The sequence below is a fragment of the Nannobrachium achirus genome (assembly GCF_963921795.1).
Source record: "Nannobrachium achirus genome assembly, chromosome: 8".
In the NCBI taxonomy this organism is placed as follows: Eukaryota; Metazoa; Chordata; class Actinopteri; order Myctophiformes; family Myctophidae; genus Nannobrachium; species Nannobrachium achirus.
In genome coordinates, this window is record NC_137817.1 from 36769835 (window position 1) to 36789980 (window position 20146).

The 20146-nt window shown below is 41.1% G+C and overlaps 3 protein-coding genes across 4 annotated transcripts; 2 read left to right on the forward strand and 1 right to left on the reverse strand.

Moving 5' to 3' along the window:
- On the reverse strand, window positions 1–6166 carry LOC308289606 (porphobilinogen deaminase-like; the record flags this gene model as incomplete). Its single annotated transcript, XM_080731341.1, has 14 exons — window positions 1–485; window positions 950–1036; window positions 1513–1566; window positions 2260–2379; window positions 2577–2615; window positions 2747–2860; window positions 3193–3268; window positions 3362–3439; window positions 4004–4081; window positions 4440–4495; window positions 4608–4657; window positions 5344–5416; window positions 5917–5970; window positions 6137–6166. 14 exons carry the CDS (start codon window positions 6164–6166, stop codon window positions 312–314), a joined length of 1083 nt encoding a protein of 360 aa, XP_080587467.1. The 3' UTR covers window positions 1–311.
- A 4772-nt stretch (window positions 6167–10938) lies between these two features.
- Window positions 10939–13112, forward strand: LOC308290083 (uncharacterized protein; the record flags this gene model as incomplete). Its single annotated transcript, XM_080731858.1, has 4 exons — window positions 10939–10972; window positions 11065–11158; window positions 11734–11821; window positions 12156–13112. The coding sequence occupies exons 1-4, from the start codon at window positions 10945–10947 to the stop codon at window positions 13110–13112; spliced, it is 1167 nt and encodes a 388-aa protein (XP_080587984.1). The 5' UTR covers window positions 10939–10944.
- A 3384-nt stretch (window positions 13113–16496) lies between these two features.
- LOC308289272 (mth938 domain-containing protein-like) lies at window positions 16497–20071 on the forward strand. Of its 2 annotated transcripts, none has more exons than XM_080730916.1 (4): window positions 16497–16554; window positions 18396–18541; window positions 19046–19141; window positions 19661–20071. In XM_080730916.1, the coding sequence occupies exons 2-4, from the start codon at window positions 18410–18412 to the stop codon at window positions 19799–19801; spliced, it is 369 nt and encodes a 122-aa protein (XP_080587042.1). In that variant the 5' UTR covers window positions 16497–16554; window positions 18396–18409; the 3' UTR covers window positions 19802–20071. The 2 variants fall into 2 exon arrangements, with proteins under 2 accessions (XP_080587042.1, XP_080587043.1); XM_080730917.1 differs by having other exon boundaries at window positions 16542–16554; window positions 18399–18541.
- Window positions 20072–20146: the final 75 nt, after the last annotated feature.

Here is a 20146-nt window from a genome sequence, read left to right on the forward strand (position 1 = left end):
TCCACTCAGAAGAGGGATGCTGGGGTTCAAATGGTTAATGTAAAGACATGATCCTATCACACAAAGATTTGGCGGCCCCCCTGTAGTAACTCTGAGGACCCCCTAGGGGTCCCGGACCCTCTGTTGAAGACCCATGTGTTACAGGATAGTAACACAAAGGCCTGATGAAAGGCATAACAGAGAATGAATGACATTTTGCAACAATCCCAAAGCACAACACTGTTGAACATGACTATGTATATGTAATACTTGGATTCCTTCTCAATATAACCCTCCACCCCACACACACAAACATACTCCTCATACAGATATTATCTGGCATCATTCATCTGCCTGGCCACCGTCAGGATCTCCTTGGCTCCTTTGTCCAGCAGTAGATTAGCCAGGTCTACGCCCAGCCTCTCTGCGCTGTCCTGTGCTGAACTGGACACCTTGCAGGCAGTGATGCCCACATGCTGGAGCAGCTCATCTACATCCTCTGAGGGCTGACACACACAGGACAGAGGACATTTACTAAGTTAGTCTATACCAGTGGTGGGAAAAGTACTCAAATGTTTTACTTATGTAACAGTATCTTTACTGCAATATAGGAATACTCTTGTTACAAGGAAAAGTCTGGAATTCAAAATGTACTTGAGTAAAAGTATGAAAGTATTGGCATCAAAATACACTTGAAGTACCAAAAGTAAAATTACAAAATGTTTGAAAATAGCAGATCTACAAGCTCACAATGTGAGGCGTTGTGAGCTTGTAGATCGCCTATTTTCAAATGGCCAAGGTATAAAATAGGGATAAAGTGGATCAATGTATGTTTTATAATATAATTATTTATATCTGCAAAGTAACTAGTAACTAAAGTAATCAAATAATTGTAGTGGAGTAAAAGTACAATATTTGGATCCGAGATGTAGTGGAGTTGAGTAGAAGACGTAGATGATGCTGTAGTCACCTTATCGCAGTCCATTAGGCTGGTCTGCATGGTCTCCTTCAGACTGTCTGAACCATCCAGGCTGTACACCCCCCCTGTTAGGTAAAGCTGCACAAATCACAGGCAAAGAACACCATTACACCTTCAGCGTTCATTCACAGTAGCATTAAAACAATCTTACACCTTCAGCGTTCATTCACAGTAGTATTAAAACCATCTTACACCTTCAGCGTTCATTCACATTAGTATTAAAACAATCTTACACCTTCAGCGTTCATTCACAGTAGTATTAAAACAATCTTACACCTTCAGCGTTCATTCACAATAGAATTACAACTTTAGGTACTAGGAATTTGACACTGCACCGTATAACATGTATGAATTTTAATTCACCCCTTACAGGGTCCGAGGTAATGTAGATTCTTTAACCCATTCTTTTCCTTGGGCTGTTTATTTATTTATTTATTATTTACATAATTAAAACCAACCCAAAGAGTGACAGAACAAAATATGAGATGCAACAAAACCTGTGTGCACACATATTCTGTATTCAGGAGTATGCAAGCGACTGTTGAGTGTCTCACCTGTGAGTCTTTAATTTCAGTGTTTACAGCGACTGGAACACTGCAGCCTCCCTCCTACAACATGAGTCCCAGGGTTTACATGAGTCACAGTGTTTACACACACACTAATAAATCAAATAATGTACCATCTCAAACACTCCAGACCGGCAATACCCTCATTTCAGTAATAATAATCATATATGAAACCTAAACCCTGATGGCTCAGATTTAAAGCGGCAATATGTAACTAAACTGTAAATTTGTCCAATCTGTATGGTAGAGAATGTTAATACAGAATTGGGGTATTTGGTCTCCCGGCTCTCTATATTGAGACATTTAGATTGTAGGTCATCTCTCACCTAGACACACAGGATCTGACACCAATTTTGGTCAAGATTAAATTTATCCCCTGAGCAAGCAGGCAGGCTCTAATGGCTCAATGGTAAAAATGTCAGCATAGCAGGAAAACGGGTTCAAATCGAGTAGAAGGCCAGGACGGCTAGCTCAGCCGCCTGGGCACCTAGGCTGTTAATAAACGACAGCGTGTTTGCAGGTTCAAGTCCCGATGACCTTTGCTGCGTGTCACCCCCCATCTTTCTCCCAATTTCCTGTCAGTATACTGTTCATCAATCAATAAATAAAGATATATAAAGATAGAATATTTACGGTATATATCCGGGGTAGAAGAGGAAAGTTACATAGTGCAGCTTTAATCACCTTGATTGCCTTCATTATTACTATCTTTTCTAACAGGTGAGTGTGTTTTACCAGTGCTCTTAAGAATGCTCTCTCTGCAATGCAGCGCAGCAGTGTCTCTCTGTGATGGAGGACAGAAACCATCTCCAGGATGTCTGTGTCTATGGCTCGACCCTCTATCGCCAGGGCTCCCTGAACACACACACACACACACACACGCACACACACGCGCACACACACACACACACACACACACACACACACACAAATTGATGTTGATTCAAATATTGCAATGAAAATGCCCTTTGCTTCTCTATCACACATAACTCTTAATCATTTAATATATAATATACAGCATAGTATAACAAACAGAATCCTCAGTTACACACCTGTCCCACAGCATACATGCAGTCTTCAGGTTCCAGGATCTATCAGTGCAAATAAGCATTTATATTAAAATCTTTAGTACTTGAAGCACTTATCCAATATATAATACAGAATTAGTTAGAATGGGGTTGTATAATAAAAGAAGACATCAACTTAGGATTTTTGAGGGTACCTGGCTAATCCGGTCCTCCCAGCCCATCCTCTTGAGTCCAGCAGCAGCCAGGATGATGGCAGCAAAGTCCTGCTTTTCATCCAGTTTCTTCAGACGTGTGTTCAGGTTCCCACGCTTACAGGTCAAGTTAAGGCAAAACAAAAAGTCTCCATGACATTTATGGCCACTTCGACAAGGTCATGTTCCCCTGGCAGAAGGAGTCTAGGATTGGTCTGATCAAAATTTTACTGGCCCACAATAACCTACCTGACGTGGTGGAGACCTTTTTCTAGTTTTGTTATAGAAATATTATTACATTAGTTTAACACATTTCACCTGTGAATCTCAGTTTTTTTTTTAAAGTGTCTCTATTTGCCATTTTCATTCCTCATGTCATGCTTTATTTAGACATGACAGAAAGAATTAAGAATGTCTCTAAAGTTCTAAACACACACAAAAAAGGATACGATATCTTTGAAGTCCAAGTGGGGAAACCTTCTCTTCAACTGAGCCGCACGTCGTAATGAACTGGTACCTACCACGCTGCAGAAAGCACAAAAATCTGGAACATCAGCCATCCACACTCTGATCTGAGAAATTAACATTTACAAAAATATACTGTCTCTCATCTCATACCTGTTTTGGGGAAGTGTGTCGAGGGTTTTGCCTGCATGCTGCGGGTGTAGGACGACGGCATCATGGGGGTTTTCTCGCCTGGAAGCAGTGATGGAGGAGATGAAACATAATTGCAGTTATTCTGACACCAGGTTAATATGCGAAAGACCACAGAACCCCCATTTTCTAATTATTAGTTATTTTATAAATCTCAGAGATACAGATGATGAGAACCAGTAGTTCGAACACATTCCCTTAAAAAAGGTATAGTTCACCCCCAAAATGACTTTTTTTCTTACGATTACTCGAATTTGTGGATGTTTGTTTGTTTTTGTCGCATTCCTAAGCCAAAAATATGAAGGAGACTCTTTGTGTCTCCATAGGGAACAAAGCAGGCTCTTTGTATCGCCATAGGGAACCACTGCTGGTCATCAAATTATTGGCTTAGGAATGTGACAAAAACTAAAGTCCATGAATTCAAGTCTCCATGGGGTGAGTAATCGTTGGAAAGCCACATCTACTATACTGTATCATTGTACCGACTCACATAGAGAAGCTTGAGTGAGTGTGTGTGTGTGTGTGTGTGTGTGTGTGTGTGTGTGTGTGTGTGTGTGTGTGTGTGTGTGTGTGTGTGTGTGTTGTGTGCGACGTGCGTGCGCTTACTTCAGCACAGCCCCAATGGTGAATCCTGGAGGAAGTGTAGTGGGCAGGTCTTTCAGAGAGTGCACAACCAGATCCACCCTGTGGGACACAGCGGAAAGAGAACTGTGGTTCACAACTAGTGGATCAGCAACCAAAAGGAGGTCATGAGATGTTCACAGGGTCACAGACTCTGAACAACTCAGGAAACACTGTGCAATGTTGTATATCAGGTGGTGACCAGTTCAGATTCAGAACTACTGGTGTTTGTGGTATAATGCAGCCATTCACTGGTTGAGTTGACAAATGCATTAAAGTTTGAGCTGAGACAGTTTCTCTTCCCGGTTGTATTGTGTGAAAATTTGTAGAGACACTGCTTGGCTGTTATGTTACGCAGGTTGGAGGGGACTTACAAAGTGTAAGCACAGTGGTGCTTGATCATCATTGGAAACACACTTACTCATTCTTCTCTAGAGCATTCTCCAGCTCTTTGGTGAACAAACTCTTCTCTCCAATCTGTAATCAAAAACAGAATCTCTGGGTTACCATGTTGCGACAGTAGGCCGCAGTTTAGTATGAGAAACGTCACATCTTGTCTCTGTGTCTACAGTGTAACAATAAAGCTCACCTTCGATAAAGCTGTGTCAAGGATTTTATCTCCTATCGTTGTCATGCCAACTGAAATAAAGTGAATGCACAGAAGGATTTCATTGTCAGCATGAATAACAGTTAAGTATCTTATGTTGCACAGAAGGATTTCATTGTCAGCATGTATAACAGAAGTATCTTATGTCATTTCCCAATGGCATAAGATCTATAGTTGTGAAACAGCTCATTACAACAAAAGAGAGTAGGGAATTTAAGGGCCCCGTTTCTACTACCGCAACGTGAGGCGGGACTACGGCTGCTATGACGCCGCTGCGGTCCAAATCCTTAAGCAAATCCGGTGGCAGGTTTATCTATCGAGCGCTGATCATTTCCGGTTACCGTTGTCATCTGCCGTAGCCGTCCAAAGCTTAAATAGCCTAATATCTTCTAGGACTGCAACAATTCGATTATTTTCTTAGCGTTACGAGTATTCTACCGATTCCTTTTTCAAATAATCGAAATATAGTATTTATGTTAAAAAGAACTATATGTCAAATCGATTGACCACTTAAGCATTATTTTATACTTTGTCGTAAATTGGTCTTGTGCAAAAATAGTGAAGCTTTACTCTAATGGCATGCCTAAATAGGGATACATTATTAATTGATTTTTTTATTAAATAATCGATTATCAATTATTTTTAATAATCGATTAGTTTGATTAAGTGCTGTACCCCTAACATCCTCAGAGAAAGAAAAGCTGGTACAAATCCTCACCTATTTCCAACTGGACATCTGGGTACAGTTCTTTCAACTTGGCAGCAACAGAGTCTGTCTGGATGCGAGCCAACTGGAGCAAAAGAACATAATCTTTCACTGTTATACTTTCTCTATGATATTCAATATTATCCTTAAGTAGCACATTAACTGAAGTACCCTACATTTGATGTTATATTTTCATACACAGTCATTGCATGTTTGATAACCATATTCAGCTCTAGACCCTAGATAGACAGCCTGTCTTAGAAGGACTAGTCTATCTCAACGTCTTGTGCTGTATGTAAAGAAATGGATGAAGAATGCTCCCAATAATTAGAATTTGTTTAACAACTTAAACCCTCTATTCTTAGTAATACAGACCAGAGGTGTACTTACAAAGTGTGCTCTTTTTCATACACATACATTAGCTTCATTTACTGATCTGATATCAAACTTAGCTCACCCCTGGTGTAAACGCCATGAAACTGATATAAAGCCCAATACATATTCATTGATTTTTTTTCTCCCTTTGTTTTAAAGTTAAATCGCCAAACTGCTAATTAATCAAAAACATCATTTGATTGCCCATACCTGACTCTTGCGTGTTCCGATCCGGATGACTCTGGTAACTTTGCCGTTGTCATCCTGTTGGGAGGAGACAAGTCATTCATTTAGACATTTTTCAACAACTGGAGTTTCTTTGTTGACCCAACCACCCCATCACAATCCTATCTAGGCCTATCTTTTACCACTTTTACTACATGAGGCTGAACAATAATGCACTAAATGTCCTTTTTCCAGTTGACCTTACCCTAATGTACTTTCCTTGTCCTCCTTCCATGGTTGTCTACTACTGTACCGTATCCTGCGACTCTGTCTGCACTGTGTGAGCTATTGTGTGTCACAAGTGGCTCTGAATGCCTGCTACGTCTTGGCGAGGAGACTGCAGGGCTGAGGTCATATAAGTCACAGATAAGTGAAGTGAACAGTAGTCTTTTTAAACCACGCATCTCCCCTTCAGAGGCTCCACCCTCCAAGATATCTCTGGCTCCAAAAGATAAGTGTACTGATGCTCAGAGTCCGTTATAAGAGGCAGGGAGGGGCACCATGGGAGGTTCTTTCTTACCAGTAGGTGTGGTTGGGGAAATGTTGGAACAACGAGCAACCTGATGAACCAAGCAAGCTGTGTTCCCCAGCAAAGTTAAGCAACACATTATCACATCTAAAATCAAGATCATGTTGGGTAGTAGTGATAGTGAAATCACTTGAACCCCAGCATCCCCATTAAGAGGGGGGGGGGGGGGGCATTGCGACACGTTGCGTCATTTTACGTTGCGACACGTTGTGAGCTTGCAGATCTGCTATATTTGGTGAGGAAATTTGATTTAGTTCGAAAAAGAAGTATAGAGTGTCTAGTTTATTCACGATATAGAACCCCTGAGTCCCACATCCAGCTTGTTAACCACTTAAATCCTCTACACCACTGGTTATTAAACACTGGGTCAGGACCCATTTGTGGGTCACGACTCACGAGATACATTTTTATAGTTGTATGTGTCCCTTAATTTTTGGTTTCCTACATTTTGCTTTTATTATTTATTTGTATTAGTTATTTTTATTTCAAAACATAAAAAAAAAAACATTTCCAATAATGATCATGATTAAAAACCTTTTTTTTCTTAGTAATTTCATGAACAAATACAATTCTAAGAAATTCTATAAATTAGACTGAGACAACAAATGTTGAAGAAGTAGTGAAAATAGACGATCTACAAGCTTACAAGCATGAGCTTGTAGATCTGCTATTTTCACTAGTTTGGGTCCCGGGCAAACGTCTAATCTCTCTTTTGGGTCTCGAGCTAAAAGGTTTGGGAACCACCGCTCTAGACGAGGGGTCTTCAAAGTTTTCCAGGCCAAGGACCCCTAAGCGGAGAGAGAGATGAAGAAGGGACACCCACTATATTGGATTCATGTTCAACGTGTGTTGTCAGACATTTAACCACTTAAACCCTCAATACTTTGTCAATTTGATCTTTGGCTCTCTACTTGGTCTGCTCTTTTTCCCCTGTACACCAAACCTCTTCGCCGAAAATAATGGACTTGAGTTGTCTCTGTACTCCGCTCACAATGCGGCACAACACGTTTAGAGCTTGTTGATCGGTTATTTTTGGCTAATGTTCACCCCAAAATATGGATGCTATCACGTCTGCTATAGAATTACAATGTCTCATACTACTTTTTTATTCCAAGGACCACATAACTATGAGAGCGTACAAATGGGTCCATTATTTGGAGTCCCCTCAAGTAACCCAGAGGATCTCTGGATAACGATATTATTTTTTGCAATACTGTATGTATGATTGAATTTGTGTTTATCAAAATGTTTAAGGAAGGCCAAAGTTATAGACTTCTTAAAAATATAGGAGTCTTAAAGCAAACCGTTAAGGAATCTGACCGTTAAAGAGGGTATCCTTAGGGACCGAACCGGTATTGTTAAAATCGTAAAGGATCCCAACCCTATGCTGTAGTGCCTCTATGAACTAGGCTACTGTAATGTGGACTATTGGATTTATGCAGATTAAACACATCATTAACAGAAACAATTTGTAGAATCAATAGTACCGAACTAAGTCCTGACATCGCTCCCGCTACACATGGATCACAGTTATTTTTTCCTATTGGAAAATATTTTAAAAAATGAACAAATCAGCACATATTGTAAGGTGTGTGTCATTTATGTTATTGAGTTACATTTGATTATGTCTGTGTTTGGAGAATCTTTATAAATGTTCTTTTTGGATTCATTTTTACTTTTTCACCATCAGCTGAGGCTTCCTGAGGCTGATTAGTTTATTTTTTAACAAAGTTCTTATATGACGCACTCTACTTCCCTATGGGAATCTCAATAGCAAAATATCAAACCAGTGTGAACTGAGCGGTGGTGTCCATTCATTTCAAGGTGTCTCTGTGTGTGTGTGTGTGTGTGTGTGTGTGTGTGTGTGTGTGTGTGACCCAGGGGTGATGGTGCCCTCTAGCGGCAGTTATGTCAGACTTCAGTGAGCTCAGCTGGTGATCCAGGTATTTGTCCCTGATCATGCATTCAAGTAATGTAGGAAAGTGAAGATTTCTTTTCCCTCTTTTGTTTTCATTATTTTATTTTGGAGTAACTAGGTATTTGAGGATAGCGTAATTAAAGACAATATCAGTGGTCCTCTGAGGAGGCTTATTATGCTTCAAGCTTAACAACTGCAAAAGAGGATCAGCATTTTGGGATGTCCTGACACAGACTCTGTCAAAAGGACCATGAATGAAACACAGTCCCTTGTGAAGTTCCGGATGAGTTGTCAGGCAGAATTCCCAGAGCTTACAGTAAAAGCAAAAATAATTCGACCGTACTATAAGTATGAATCTCTGTGACTGACAATAGTATTTTCACGCTGACATACCTGAAGAATATACAGGGCAAGGTTCGAGACAGAAAATGCAATGAGACTCCACTAATAGCCAAGAAGAGACAGACATGGATGGACCATCCATAGGCTAATCATGTCATCACTAGTGGTCCGTGAACCACTAGTTGAGAAACAGCTCACTCAATGACCTGCTGACCTAAGATGACAGGTCAATATAGTTGACAGCACTGGGAGGTTCCACAGAAAACGGAGTTAGAAGGTGAAGTGTATGATATGATAGCATGTGTCTTCTCACTCATATACGGTACAAATCAGTATATCAGTTAACAGGAGTTTAATATGGAAGGCTGGATAAAGTAAGAGAAATTCTCAAAAACACTGAGCAAAAAATGCTCTGTTAACTAACATTGTATTTCAGTTGAATAATGACTGTTAATTAAGGGCTTGATAAAATGTGTTGCGGGCAAATCAGAACTTTAATAAAAGTCTATTTTTGTGATTGACTGGGTCACTCACTGGGTGTCCTTACTCCACAATGCCAAATGTCTGGGTTTACCTCCATAAACGCCACAAAAAGTGGGACATAGTACAGTATCTGTATCTGCTATACCATCAACATGTGGCACGCCCTTCCACAAGCCTTAAAGGAGAGCAAATCCCTAGCCTCCTTCAAAATTGGTATGAAAAGTCACCTTCAGACAGCTGCTACCCTTGACTTGTAAATAGACTAAGCCCCCGTGCTCCCCCCCCTTTTCTTTTTTTTCTGCCTTTGTATTTGATGTTATGCTTTTGAAACTGATATTATCCTAGATAAAGTACTATGTTCTATCCGTGTGTCTTTCAATGTTATATGAGATACTTAAAGTGTGGATCCTGTGGAAATAAGCCTCAGCTTTCTAGGATCTCCTTTTAGTTGACCTTGTACCAGTGATTTGTACTGTCATGAAACTGTACTTTTTTCTATTGCAAACTTCTAATAAATTCTTCAATCAATCAATCAATCAATCAATCAGTATGATATTAACAGAAGGTTGTACAACTTCCCCGGAATTATTCATGTGCTTCTATGATATACTGTAAGTGTAACTCCTCGCGAGAGGAGCATTAGACAATGGCAAGAACGTTTTCTGCAGTTCACATTCATTCAAGAAAATCAGGTTGCAAGATGCAACGTCATGACCAGGACCATGTGATTTTCTATTGTCAACATCGCTCAGCACCTGCCCAAACTTGGGTTGGGGATGTGCATGATGTCTGCTCTTTATATTCTATTGTCAACATCGGTCACACTGTTTTCCACTGCATACACTTATGTAGGCCAAATCAAATGTCAGGGGTAGCCTTGGTCTTGGATCAATACGTATTTAATCGACTCTAACTTTTACTTTCGTATCGGTGACATGCAAATGTCAGAATCTATAAAATAGCCTTACATGTATGATAAGTCTTGATCCAAGGCTATATGACAGTGTCATGTTTCAGGGCCATGTCAGTGGTAAGTCTGGGTTTCCGAGGCTATGTCAGTGGCAATCTCTGCTGGCTAGAAGTATTAGGACCATGCAAGTTCATCTAACCTGACAGAAACAATTACATGGAAAACATTTTCAAAGATCCTCTATGTGGAATCGATTCATGAACTATGAAGACAAGTTGGACAGTTATTACGTTAAACCACTAATATTCGTTCAATCTCAAATGCTCTCATTTGCTGCATGCCATTCCCAGGGTTTGACACAATTGACAGTCCGTCAAATACTGTCCAATAGCAGCGTAGAGTGGGCGGGAGTGTGGCACCGATAAGCCAATGAGCGTTATTCACAGGCCAACATGGCGCTCGCCGTCTGCATCGTTCAATGCGGTGTTTGCAGTGAGACGCGAGGTGATTTCCTACCTGACTGCTGCTCTCTCCGGACATCTCGGTGGTCGGGCAGCAACGGGACGGTATCGTGCGTGTCAATGGCGTGCCCGCGTAAAGGAAGACCCCATTCGGTACAGTTTATTCCTCGCAAAGCGGCGTACTGTGACTCCCGTGGGCGCTACACGACTGGAATGAACGCTCTGCTCTGATGTCATTGGACCGGCTCGAGGTCATTTCCTTGTTCCGCTAGTGAACAGGCGGTGATTGGCTTGCTGATGAACACACAATTCAATAGGACACCACTTTCGTTGTAGCAGTAAAGCGTCTTCCGGGCGTGAAAAGATAAAGATGGAGATGTTGCAATACCAATACAAACGTGGGTGGCTATCTGTTTCTGTCAAATAAATGCGTTGTTCTCCATGAATACAACGCCACAGTCACCCCACTAACATGTTATTGTTCTTCTAGTGACAGATAAAGACATCACACTCCTGATCAAGCTGCGTGCGACCAACAATCGCCTCTTCACCGGGAAGCGGAACTCTGCTCAAAGTGCATGGAGGTGAATGAAGAAGGGTGTATGGCACCCATACTACACTAACACTAGTATGTACTTACTACACATACAGCTTGAGCTACTATACTTTAGTTTACTACTACAAGTACACACCACTACATACATAATATCATACCATAGTTAGTTACTACTGTGTACCCCCTACCACATACTAGTCAGTATGCACTACATAAATAATGCTACATTGATTGATTGAATACTTTATTAACAGTTTGCAGAGGCAGGTTCAGGGAGGTAGAGTACAATACAAGGTCTGCTAAAATGATGTTTAGGATCCAAGAATTCCTATGGATGGCTTGTTTCCTTTGGCGTTCCTCCTGTACTCTATATTATGTGTAATAAAGTATAATATTCTTTAGTATGGATACAGTATAATATCACATGCTATACTTTAGTATGGATTATATTTAACTTTAGTATTTACAACATTTGCCATTGATGGAAGTTCAGCAGATGCTTTGTCCAAAGTTATTTGGGAAGAGCTACAACCTCATCAAAGATCATGTGAAACACCTATCAAAGCAATAAACTAAACTAAACAGACTCTTGTTACTCTTCAGAGCAATCAGACAGGAGATGGGACTCCAGGGGAAGGTGACACCCTTACAGCTGAAAAAGAAATGGGAGAATATTAAAGACAAGTACAAGGTAAGCTTTCTGTGATGTTTAGTCTTATGGCACTTAAGAGTTAAGATCTGTTTATTTGACAGGGACCGTGCTCATTAATGGACACTAAGGCAGGTATTCTAGCCGGGGTTACTGGAATGGCAATTACTCTGTAAATTCGAAATATATATAAACACATTTAAATTATTCTGTAGCATCTCAATTTAAATTATTCTGTAACATTTATAGGTCTTAGTAATCGTACAGGACTTATAAAAGCTGCTGTAGCAGCTTAATTTGCAATATATTATAATAGTATCTATAACGTATATTAGGGACCAATAAAATGATCTTACCTCTGTTGTGTTCTTTTCAGGAACTGAAAAACGCTCCGCCCGGGGTGGACAGCAAAGCTAATTCATGGCGCTGGTACCATCTCATGGACAAGGCCATGACAGGTCAACTGGCCAGTTCTGCCTCTGTCCTCGACCCCTCCCTATTTGTCCAGGATGATCAACAGGACTCGAATACAGGTGGCAACGTTGGATCCAGCAAGACTGTCCCAGGGTTAGAGCAAGGGGTCGTCTCTGGAGGACAAACACAACCTACAGCAGATGGTTCAGTAGAACTTGATGCAGCTACAGTGGAACTCTTAAAAGCCTTTAAGCAGGAGGATGAGGCTGCAGTGGAAGTGCTAAAAGCCTTAAAGCAGGAGGGTGGAGGAGAGACTGTGGATACATGCCATAAACCTACTTTGTTCTACGCCACTCAAGTATCCAATAGTTCAGTTAACTTGGGTACTGTACTCTACGCAACCATAGAATGTGACAACGATGGAACCGGTGAAGGGAACCCTTCTGTTCAGCTTGAGGATGTGATGGGCCGGACACCAGCGAACACAGAGAGAGATGTGATGATGGAGACCAAGGAACCAGACAGACGGATAGCGGAGCTGGAGCGAGAGAGACGGACACTGGAGAGAGAGCACTTGCAGTTAGACCGAGAGAGGTTGGTCTTGAGAAGAGAGAGAGAGCTGCTCACACAGCAGATGGAAGCTATAGAACGAGACAGGGCCTCACTGGACAAACACAGAGCTGCTGTCGAAAGGTGCCGCGCCGCTCTGGAGCGCGACCGAGCCGTTCTAGAGAGAGACAGGGCTTTAATGGAGAGAGACCGAGCTCTTCTGGAGAGAGAGCGTCTTGATGTGATGAGACAGAAAGGGATCTTCCCAAAAGAGAAGCCAAATGGTACCAGAGCAGAACTGGACGCAGACAGTCAGGATTCCAGACAGAGACTAATGTCTCTATTGGAGAGGTTCATCGACAAACTGTGAATCTCTTCTAGGGAGGGTATAGCGCGACCGCCTACTGTTTTATCTTTCTGGATTCTCTTGCTGAATGTCACATATTCCACCTGCATTGAGTGACGGCCCTTCGTCATGTACAGTGTGAAATTATTTAACAATCAACGATTGCAAATAATAAAACTGGTATTGCAAAAGTATTGGTACTTGAGGCTAGGAAAGTACACACACACAGTAGCAATAGAACAGGCGTATAGCAACCATTAAAAATCACGTGTTGTTAAAATAGAAAAGTGCATTAGTGTGCTTTGTGAATATAACCTCAACCTTCATTTCCCATATTTTGTAACCTGACTGGTTTCTTTTTATTTACTGAATGGGTTCCCAGTTTGGATTCAAGGAACCTGTAACGATGCAGTTATTTGTGTTGTCCACTAGAGTGCACCAGAAAGCTGTCGGAATGTTTGGAAATGTTTCATAATTATCTATCTATAAATGCGAGAAGTCTCTGCGTGTGTGTGTGTGTGTGTTTGTAATCCGCGTATCTCGAGAACCGTTCGTCCCACCGGCTTCAGATTCGGCACGCGCGTTCCCCGCCGCGGCACGGAGTGCAGTGCCGGGTCTCGACCCGACCCGACGCGCGGTTTTCCCGAACCGGCGCGAAACGTTCGGAATCTCCTTATGCGGGGTTGATTGTTGACATCAGGCTGTTTCTAAGGAAATCGGCGAAAGCTCTGACTCATTGTGACATCACTTTATAAAAGGCTCTGACATCACGTACGCCACATGAGTCAACAAAAAATCTCTGTGTGTGTATGTAGTAATCCGCGTATCTCGAGAACCGTTCGTCCCACGGGCACGCGCGTTCTCCATATATGGGCATAAAATGAATGCCCCCATATGAGAACCGTTCGTCCCACGGGCACGCGCGTTCTCCATATATGGGCATAAAATGAATGCCCCCATATATGGGCATAAAATGGATAAAGGGACACAGACAGACAGATTCAGAGATCTCCATATATGGGCGTGAAATGGACGCAAATAGACAGATATCTCCATATATGGGCATATATGGGCATAAAATGGACCCAGAACTATATGGACGCAAATGGCATATATGGGCATAAAATTTACGCAGAATCACAAAGATCTCCATATACGGGCATAAAGAGACACAGACAGACACACAGACAGACGGATACAGAGATCTCCATAAATGGGCATAAAATGGACGCAAATGGCATATATGGGCATAAAATTTACGCAGAATCACAAAGATCTCCATATACGGGCATAAAGGGACACAGACAGACAGATTCAGAGATCTCCATATATGGGCGTGAAATGGACGCAAATAGACAGATATCTCCATATATGGGCATATATGGGCATAAAATGGACCCAGAACTATATCTGCAGTGATCTCCATATATGGACATAAAATGGACGCTGACAGACAGACAGATAACAGATATCTCCATATATGGGCATAAATGGACACAGGCAAACAGATGGTCAAAACGGGTCCTATGACAACAGGTATAATGGGGTTTGCATTAAAGGGCGGGGCATTCATTCCATATTTACATTGTTCCGAGTTGGCCAGGTCGCCGACTAGACGCTGGGCCGAAACGTTCGGAATCTCCTTATGCGGGGTTGATTGTTGACATCAGGCTGTTTCTAAGGAAATCGGCGAAAGCTCTGACTCATTGTGACATCACTTTATAAAAGGCTCTGACATCACGTACGCCACATGAGTCAACAAAAAATCTCTGTGTGTGTATGTATGTAGGTAATCCGCGTATCTCGAGAACCGTTCGTCCCACGGGCACGCGCGTTCTCCATATATGGGCATAAAATGAATGCCCCCATATGAGAACCGTTCGTCCCACGGGCACGCGCGTTCTCCATATATGGGCATAAAATGAATGCCCCCATATATGGGCATAAAATGGATAAAGGGACACAGACAGACAGATTCAGAGATCTCCATATATGGGCGTGAAATGGACGCAAATAGACAGATATCTCCATATATGGGCATATATGGGCATAAAATGGACCCAGAACTATATGGACGCAAATGGCATATATGGGCATAAAATTTACGCAGAATCACAAAGATCTCCATATACGGGCATAAAGGGACACAGACAGACACACAGACAGACGGATACAGAGATCTCCATAAATGGGCATAAAATGGACGCAAATGGCATATATGGGCATAAAATTTACGCAGAATCACAAAGATCTCCATATACGAGCATAAAGGGACACAGACAGACAGATTCAGAGATCTCCATATATGGGCGTGAAATGGACGCAAATAGACAGATATCTCCATATATGGGCATATATGGGCATAAAATGGACCCAGAACTATATCTGCAGTGATCTCCATATATGGACATAAAATGGACGCTGACAGACAGACAGATAACAGATATCTCCATATATGGGCATAAATGGACACAGGCAAACAGATGGTCAAAACGGGTCCTATGACAACAGGTATAATGGGGTTTGCATTAAAGGGCGGGGCATTCATTCCATATTTACATTGTTCCGAGTTGGCCAGGTCGCCGACTAGACGCTGGGCCGCCCAAAGGGCGGCCCAGCTTCTAGTGTTTGTTAATTCGCCAGGCTAATGTTCACTATGTCTTCAAGTTATCTTCATCGATGTAAAAAGAGATTTTGATAGTTTTTATTTTGTGCATGGTAAACATGCGTCATCAGGATGCGACGATATGCCTAACATAACACCCGATCTACAAGCCCACAAAGAGTAGCATCCCCTAAGCGTTGTGAGCTTGTAGATCGATTGTTCTTAGTGCGCGACACCGTCGTACGACAAAGAACCATGAAATAGTTCTCTAAAGTTGAACTTTTTAACTTGTTTATTTACCGCTCCAGTTACAGTCTAGGCTACTACTGTCAACGTTATTTTTGACCGATTTGTTGATTAAAACAACACGCATCGACCTGGTATTGCAGTAGGCTACCTGAAAATTACGCGTGCGTGTGTTCAACTGTTATTAATACAGTGTATGATTCTCTTTATTTCATAAATAGATACAATTGTTTTTATTATTCCCGTTACATCAGAGATATACAGTAGGCTACTACAGTGAGTAGAATAGATGTGACGTGATAGTGTGATATTAAAATTATGTGGGTTAAGGTTATCCTCTATATTAATCCTAATAATCCCTTTGTGACCCAAGTTTTAACAGATATTCATAATTGTGTTATGATATATTTCTTTTCGTTTATGGTAGTTTTTATTTAGATAGGAGAACTATTAAGCACACTGCACTCTGGCTGAGAGGTTAATTCAGTCCTAGAGACCTAGACCTTAAATTGTAATGATATTGAGTAACAGTTGCTTTTTAAAAGCAGGAGGCAGAAGTTTGGAGGTGTGGCTTTTCTGTTGACATCCACCTCTCTGTTGACAGCAAGCAAGGGGGTAAGCAGCCATATATCTTTGCTTTATTAAATCTCTATAGGTCTTTAAACTATTAACAACATGATCATATCCCATTACCTTTTCATACAGCTTAGCTTTACCTATAATAGAAACATTTTGTTTTGCATAGAAAGCTTGTTAGCCACATTGTAGCTACAGTAGCTACAAAAATAACTCCCAGCTGACCAGCCAGCCAAAATTCAGCTATGAATAACACAACGTTTGGCTCTATGTATGAATGGCTTAAATCTCTTTGCAGATTTAATGGCACACATATTCCATGACTAATTTATGTTTAAGACAAACATACATTTGTCGGTTTGGGTGTGGGACGGCTACTAAAACCATTCTACAGTTTAGGTAAAGAAGTAGGCCATCAAAATCAACCAGGGCATCCATGACTTTAAGTACAATACCAGTCCAGGATACATGCAGAATGTCATCATGAGTCCTACACTGGTAATTCACCATTATTGCTGTTGCTGTTCACCTCTGTAAATTCTACTTATCATTGCCATTTTTAGTGCAGCATACTGTGATACAGTACCGTTTATGCCATAAGTATGTAAATGTATTTATCTGTTAACAGCTCTTCCTCTTGTTGCTACAGCACCATTATGGATCTTTCAGCAGTTCAAATGATATGAAGTATATTGTCCATCACGTCTAAACTGTGTGCTCATCATCTGTTGGTCATTGCAATTCACTACAATATATTTTTTATCCGCTTTACTTGCTTTGCATTTGGCGGAAGCGTTTGAATACTGTGTGAGCCAACAGACTATTCAGTATAGGAAACCACTTCCATATATTAAAAACTGTGTTTTAATCAAACAATAGCACACCATCAATGCATATGTAGTTTGTTAACCATGTACATTTGGGTGACCTTTCTGACACACATAACTACTAAAAGTTCACAGCTTATATAGTTTATATGATAAACTGAACTTTATTACATACTATATAGTGTAGGACATAGCACTTTATTTAAAATAAGTTAAATGCATTGACTGCACTTTTTGTATGTTAAAATGTGTAAAATAGCATACTAGGGTTTATCTGTCTGTATTGTTGATGTGTTGTCGTTTGTTATGCTGTGAAGTGTTTTTGTTGAAGAGGACCACAATGGAAATAAGCCCTCAGGCTTCATTGTGTTTTCATCCTGTGAGCCCTGTATGATCATTTCCTTGTCAGTAGACCTGTGATGGTTATTAAACATCTTTGTGTTACAGCACCAGATGTTCAAAAAATAAAATCGCACCTGTATCAAACACAACACATTCTCCTTGTATTGGCTGTTCTGTCCGACATCAGCTGTGGTGATGACGGTCTCTGCATACTTTCTATGATGTTAGTCACTCTTGTGTGACGTCAGCCTCGTGTCAGTCTTGTGCTCATACGGACACTCATACGTGTGACGTCAGTCTCGTGATCATTCGGACACTCATACATACATACACACAAAGCCAGACGTAGGAGCAGTTAGCGCCGCTCAAAAAGAATCCTTGTTTACTTGACAATGAAGTGATTCACTCTGGTTAGTTATCCATGCATGTAGAATATTAATATAGGATAAACTGTTTTTGAGGGGTGCTAACTGCTAACCGCTCCTACGCCTGGCTTTGTGTGTATGTATGAGTGTACATATGAGCAAGGAACTCCATGTATGGAGATAACTGACGTCACGGATAGAAAAGCCCATACAAGGAGATATGAACGTGTGTCGTGCCCAGGAGCGTTTTTTCTTTTTCTCAAAGCATTGTTGTAGAATAGCTAAATAACATTATGGAAAAAGCATTGAGAAAGTGTTTGTTAAGCTCCTCACCCTTACTTTCCAGCAGGAACTGTTACCATGTCCTCGCCAGAGATAACGTCTCTCTCCTGGGGCCACATGAAGGTGAAGGGATGTTCCTCCACCTACAAGGACTGTAAGGTGTGGCCTGGAGGCAGCCGTGCTTGGGACTGGAGAGAGACAGGGACTGACGTGAGTGTCCAGGGTCTTTCTGTATCGGGTCCTTTGACTTTACACTAAATAGGAATATATTCTGTGATCATATAATATTTGAGCAAATTCAATACATTCATGTATTCAATGTATTAATTTAATACAGCTTTATAGAGTGTTATAAGATCTTGATAAATCACAAAGATGGGTAGAAAGGTCTATGTTACGTAGAGCAAATATGTTCTTTCTGCACAACTTGGATTGGATTTGTGTATAAGAGCAGAAGTTTTTTATACAGACTTCAGAATCACACTATTGACCAAGTGGTCTAAGGAAACAAGACATTTCTGCAGAGCTGTGTTTCAAAATGACGTTAAAGTATTGTATAAGCTAACTTCACAGCCCTTTATTTTGAAAACAGTGACATAGTAGAATGAATTCATTGTCTTGTCTTGTCTTGTCTTGTCTTGTCTTGTCTTGTCTTGTCTTGTCTTGTCTTGTCTTGTCTTGTCTTGATTTGACGTGTTAACTCTTCTGCTGCAGCATCACCCAGGAGTACAACCAGCAGATCTAGAGGAGGTTCTGAAGAAGGGCATTAAGCTGCTAGTCATTGGAAGAGGCATGAGTGAAGCTCTACAGGTATAGCAACCTGGAATGTTTGTTCACATTTAAAGGACCACGGTGCTGGAGCTGTTTAATTTGAGAATAGAGATGCTGGTGACCAGCAGCTGAATTAACCACTTTTTAACCTTATTTTATATTTTGTTTCATGATGGTGTTGCACAGCAAAAATATCCAATTACTACAAGTTCATTACATGTTGTGCAGTAGATCTGTATTATGTTTTTGAAAATATTATGCCTATAATAGCATGCCCAAACTGACGCCAGTTTGAAAGTGGGTAATGACATTTACAGTATCCATTAAAGTAGTCAGGAAGAGATATGGAATTTAGGTGTTTGTTTGTCTGTTTACTTATAGAGTGAGTTTTGACTTCGCACTTATGCCTAATTTTGTCGCACGATGGTGTTACTAACCAAAACTAACTGATACGTTATTGTTAGACTCAGTATCACTGTCAAGAACCCCCCCCCCCCCCCCCATAGTTGTTTCTTAACAAACTTCCACCACCTCACCATTGCTGTCCTCTTGTCCCAGGTGCCTTCCTCCACCCAGGACTTTGTGAAGCAGAAAGGGGTGGAGATCAGAGTTCTACAGACGGAAAAGGCTGTTGTTGAATACAACAACCTGGTTGGCCAGGGAGCCAAAGTGGGCGGGGTCTTCCACTCCACCTGCTAGTGATATTATGGTTTCCAAGTCGATCCCTAGCTCAATGGTCGACCCTGATGACCTATATCAGAGGTGTTGAAGCAAGTACCCTGCCCCTTCGTGTAGACTGCATCGAGGGGTGCTTGCTTCAAGTTGTTTGAAGCAACCTGCCAGTAGTGAGTGTGCTCAGTTCTAATGTAGCCTATAGACTGTTTGGATATTAGCTAGCTACACATGAACAAGACGTGGTCTCCCTCTCCAATTCTTTTTGCTATCAATAGCACGTTACCATGTGTACAGTTTGTAGATAAAGCCCCACACGGAAAGAACTTATATGCAACATATATGTACATATATGCACATATATGTCATATA